The 6,000-nt window shown below is 32.8% G+C and overlaps 1 protein-coding gene across 1 annotated transcript in view; it reads left to right on the forward strand.

The window, feature by feature from the left end:
- Positions 1 to 6,000, forward strand: part of Smp_157500 (calpain (C02 family)) — a 102,596-nt gene that overhangs the window by 69,910 nt on the left and 26,686 nt on the right. The window contains exons 24-25 of the mRNA XM_018794975.1: positions 2,754 to 3,015; positions 4,964 to 5,138. Of these exons, the coding sequence (XP_018649334.1) occupies positions 2,754 to 3,015; positions 4,964 to 5,138 (437 nt within the window). The remainder of the gene's footprint in view (positions 1 to 2,753; positions 3,016 to 4,963; positions 5,139 to 6,000) is intronic.

Consider the following 6,000-nt stretch of genomic DNA (forward strand, 5'->3'; position numbering starts at 1 on the left):
ACCTCACACTCTAACTAATAAAAAATTATCAGATAGTTTACAGAAGTTTACCACTGTGATAAAATATTATACAAAACTATTCCCATTTATAAACTTAGACAAAGAACAAGTACCATAGCAGAATAATATGAATTCAAAGTACATAATCATTAAAATGAAACAAATGTACATACATTATGTTGTAGAGGATAATTTCCTTCACCTCCCCTTCCAGCCATAGGAACATGGTGAAGTCTAGTAGGCCTTTCTGGAGAAGAGTGGGTACATCGAAGCAGGGCACAACTACCGGGGCGCAACAGTTGTTTTCGCACTGCTTACGCAGAATCATTACATAACACTATCGTTTTTATTTGGGGGAGGGGCAGACTCATTTTTACCATCTTCTTTGAACCCTCAATAGTTATGCAATGACTCTTTGTAGCATTCGTAATCATTTGTCGGTATAGGTAGAGTGGTTGATTAGGCCGATCTTCACCACCCGTGTTACTGCTCACGTCAGTACATGGGATAAGTGCCATGATCCAGTAGGCAGGACGAGGACGTGTGAGTCGGATTTTACCTCCAAATTTTGTTTATATCTGACTCCAATAAATAATATCCCATTAACTGAATATCTACGTAGGTTAAATATCCTAGTAGTATTATGAATTTGCTCAAGATTATTCAAAAGCCCGAACACCAGTGGTAAAGGTAGTTTATTAGCGCACAGAAAGCAAACACACAAGGAAGTAAATTAGAATATGTACGTGTTAGGTGTTAAAAATTCATATATATTTATGAGTGTTAATCGATTAAGGATAATTTATTGATTGTTTATGTTTACAACCAATGGGTGAATAGATTAAAGATTGATGTACAAACGTGCGCTCAATCACACTAATACATAATTTTACATAATAGGTCAAATGCCTAAATTAAATTAACTAGACAATAGATAAAATTGTTCAATGAGCTTATTACAATATCAGGAGCATCTGTAATAAATTGAGTTAAAGTGTAAAGATAGAATAACATTTCCAACAGTCCAATTCCTTATTTGGTATGACTACATACGTAAGACTATTTTTGTATTTCTATAGAATTTAATCAAAACTTTAATCTTAACTCAACTAATCTGTATTCTGTTTCGAGAAGAGAAATATTTTTCATCCTCATGATCTAAAATATTGAAAACTTTTAATTCTTCTACATTATGATCACTTAATATTGATGGTGTGTCGTTCAATTTCGTGGATTTGTTGAAGTTAGACATTAACACTGTTGGATGCCGGCCGGGTCATTGGTTTAGTGGTTAAGCGTTCACGCACGAAACCGACAGGTCCTGGGTTCGAATCTCACGAGGCGAGATCGTGGATGGGCAGTGCTGAGGAATCCCACAATAGGACGAAACGGCCATCCAGTGCTCCCAGGTTTTCTAAGATGATCTAGCTCCAATTAACTGATGATCTCAACCATTAAAATTAATATCATTTTATCTCCACATTTCATCTCAGTTTATTCTAAACGTTTCTGATAAACAGCATGTACATTTGTTTCGTTCCAATGGTCAATACTATGATTTTAGGTTGTAAACAGATGAGGAAAATCCACAAAATAAACAAAAAATGAATTCATGTTGTTCTGCTACGATGTTTGTTCTTTCTTTATTCGAGACAAAATATCAGTTGACAGACATATACGGGAGTAGATTAAATATATGCATAAATCAAGAGATGAATCCAACTTAATTAACTTCAAAGAAAGTTTCACCATGGTTAAATATTCTATGTCTAAACTATTAGAAAATGAATTTAGTCCAATCTACAGAAGTTCATCAGTTTGTCACATTACTAAGTACTCTTCAAATACACTTAATATTCCAATAGAAAAAAAATCCGAACACTACACTATCTGACCTAAATTACATGAAGCTAAATAAAATAGTGATATTGGCCAGCTAATTTATTAATATAAGGTAACAGATGAAGTGTTTTTTTGGTATAGCGTATATCTTGATGACCTTATTTATTGCGTATAAATCCCACAATACTTTAAACATAAAAATTATGTAGAGTTTCTACAATAGACTGTTTGAATAGAAGTGTTTTCATTCATAAAGTAAGTACTAATCGGTACATAATTACCCAGAATAGAACTTTTCTACACAATAGAATTAGTAAACGAATCTTTCTCAACATCTATTACCTAAATATAAATGTAAGTATCGTTATTCTATTAAACGGTAATAATTTATGTTGTTGAAGAAAAACGTTTTTCTCAAAATTGCAACTCAAATTCTCATCCATGAATCTGTCCATGTTTATTGAGTCTATGATATTCAGTTTTATCTAAAAAGTTTTATAGAACTTAACCAGGCAAAACATTGGGAGTTAAGAAACAAACATGTTCGAGGAATAGAATGTAAATTTTTAAAAATACATCTCAACAATTGCCATGTAGTATGAGAACTGAAACGCAAGTTTGCGCAAAGTGTTTTGACTTAGAAATAAAAAGTATTTAAAAACGTTTGTCATAGGAAAGAAGTCAGACTATTAATGTGGGTAGGTGGTATCGTTTATCCAGTAATCAAATTAGCTCACTTGAAGAAGTCAAAAAACATTCCTTTTAATCTAAACATGACTGTATGAATTTTAGCACACCTGCTGCGAACTGTTTATTATATTCTTTAAAGAAATTACTCAGTTTGACTCAAAGGATGTTAAAGTCAATAATAAACTGATTGAGTATTTTTCTTCACTTTGTAACTTGTCTAGGTGACTGCTGGTTACTTGCAGTAGTGGCTTCCATATCAGGATACCCACAGCTATTTGATCAAGTGGTGCCTAAAGATCAAGAATTGAAAGGACCAGAATATGTTGGTGTTGTACGTTTTCGGTTTTGGCGTTTTGGTCACTGGGTGGAAGTGCTTATAGATGATCGTCTTCCGGTTCGTCAAGGACGTAATACACTCGTTTTTATGCATTCTAATGATCCCACGGAATTCTGGTCAGCTCTGTTGGAAAAAGCTTATGCAAAGTAAGTATGATAGCATTTTTTGACAGCAATTTACATTTTTATCATAGAATGAATTCAGTTAATTATACTCTGAATAAATTTCGCACTATCGTCTTTCCAGCCATGGAATGTAACTTATATTGGACCATCTAGTCTTTAAGATCAACAGAATTTAACCAGTTAAGTTCTTATCTGCTTACTGGATTATTTAACCTAAATATATCAGAGCGCACTTTGAAAGTATCAAGTGGAGGCCCTGAAACTCCTTAAAAAGACTCTTTTTTAATTCTATTACTGTTATTATCAATGTATTTGTTTAAAATTATATTTTATTTCAGCATGGAATTCTCAGCGTACATTATTTCATCCGATTTCTCTTATTCAGTTTGTACCAAACAAAAAATAATCAATATCTGCACACACATACATACGTGGAATAAGTAGGTAAATTATCTGAAATTAAGTGAAATGATCCAGAAAAGTTAAGAATCTGTATGACCGTTAATTGACATGTTCAAGCACATAAACTTTTGATCAGGTCAACTCTCATATCCTGCTCGTCGTATACGTACGGCATGGCAGAAATTTCATATTTTTACTTGCTCTCATGGATTCTAATGTATTGACATGCCGTTCCACCGGTTGATATGCAAAGAGAAAGATGTGAGTATAATGGATGGTTACTATCTGATAAAATAACACGTCACAATAGTTTGCAAGATTTCAAATTTCTATCCACAATGACATTCAAAATGACATCAAAAGATTCACCGCATACGTTAATAACTGCCTTCAGTACTATATTAAGGATAATCTTCCCCTTAAGGTCGAAGCCTAAGTTATTCGCCTCTATTTTGTTCAGATCAAATTACCATCATACTTCGAACATCATATGACTCTTTCAGTAAGCGTCCATGCTATTTCATGTCTTAATAAACCCAATGGTAACAAGAACGGACACGGTGTTTACTGAAATCGGAAAAAAAGTGTTCACGTGAAGCATTGTTTCTATTTAGTAGGATTATTTTCTTAAAAGACTATGACCCCCTTCCCTTTGAATTTACTTGAATGTCCACGTTTTCTGATAAGTGTAATATATTGCACTGAATCACGAAATTTACCAAAAATATCAGTCATAGGTAACAAAAAATCCATCTTAACCAGTTCAATGCACACACAAAGCATTTACAATTCAGGTAAGTTTATGACCGTCGATTGCCAAATACTCTAGATGAATTAAGCCGGTAAATAATGAAGTATTTGTTCAGTTAAAGCTTAGTATAACTGATAACCCAGATAAATCCTAACGGTTAACTCAATTTCATATCCGCTATAATACATAGTAATCCGACCACCCAAACTAAATATAAACACTTTTAATAACCTAACTGTCATCGTTCTATAACACAATACTTATCTGTGGTATTATAGTTAATGATGACAAGTGCTCCATCATCAAAACAGTCTTATGACATCAATCAAATCGTAAATATCTTCAGATAACTCAGGTATACTAACAACTAAAGAAAAACAATATGTTAGCCGAACGACTTAACCACCAAGCCACAGCTACACATATACTTTCCAACGAAACTAACAACCATACTGAATTTAAATAATTGTCAAGAAAATTCTCTACATTTGCCTACCTGGACATTTGACATTAAATGAATTTTAACAAATAAACAATATTATTTCTCTTTTTTGTCAAATTCTTCACTTCTCAATAAAATCTTATAGACTTTATATGCCGAACACATGCAGTTGGTAAATTTAATGCTTGATTTCAGTCTACCTCAGCGCTCTACTTTTGTATCTTATACACTCAACGAAGTAACATATGTTTGCTTTTCAAGATGTCTGATCATTAATTAGATTAATAAAATATACGTAAAAGAATCACTTTTACGTGGAAATATGGAATATTAAAATAATTTTTTATCTTTTTTTCGATGTCTTGAACGGATAGATTGAATGGTTGTTATGCTCATCTGAGTGGAGGATCACAAAGTGAAGCTATGGAAGATTTAACTGGTGGAATTTGTTTATCTCTTGAACTGAACCAAAAAGAACGTCCAAGTGATCTTATAGATCAGCTTAAAATTTATGCTCAACGTTGTTGCCTTATGGGTTGTAGTATTGATGTAAGTTAGCGTTAGATATGAAATGGTGTTATAAATTTGAAAAAAAGTGGTTTTACGAATATTTCATATTACATGTTCATTGTTGTACATAACGAACAAAAACAATGAACTGACAATCAGAACCAGATATCTTTAACTAGAGTTTAAGACTCGTTGATAAATATTTAGTAAAAAAGGTATTCAACTGCTTCTCCAAACTTTCAACACTACTACTGTTTAATGTAAATGAGAAAATGCCTCGGGATTACAACACTGAATTTCACTGTTTTATAAAATGATATTTATGTAGGACTGCCGTAAATTCCATGAAACGAATTTTCCAACATTACATTATTTAGGAAGACGTGAAATATCCGGACACTGTACCATGTATAAAACGTAAATCCATGTACATAAACTCAGTTTTATATTGTAATATCAGTAGAAACAAATTGGGGGACATCAAATATAAATTGGAAGTTCATGTGCTTCAATAATTCAAACCGATTTCTCGCACAACATTGTTTGTTGTTGTAAATGTGATCAGTTTAATTTATTGAATCTACGAAGGGGTGTTGTATTGATGACATATCTGTTTCGCGGTATTTTAAATGGACCAAAGGGTGTGTAATTTTCACTTTAGCAATAACATCAACAACAACTTTGATTCGTGGAATGAAATGTGCAAAAACCAAACCCAGTAAATATTTCAGTTTGGAAAGTGGTTATCTTACCTCTAGTGTTTGTAATGAATCTACCGACATTGGAGCCATAAAATTTAAACGGAAATTTTGGATCGAAGCACTGAAAATATGCAAACATATGGATTAGTACCTCCATGGCAACATTATTTGACTCACCTGATCAGTATCGATTTTCTCAA

Source organism: Schistosoma mansoni, chromosome 1 (genome assembly GCF_000237925.1).
Source record: "Schistosoma mansoni strain Puerto Rico chromosome 1, complete genome".
NCBI classification, from domain to species: Eukaryota; Metazoa; Platyhelminthes; class Trematoda; order Strigeidida; family Schistosomatidae; genus Schistosoma; species Schistosoma mansoni.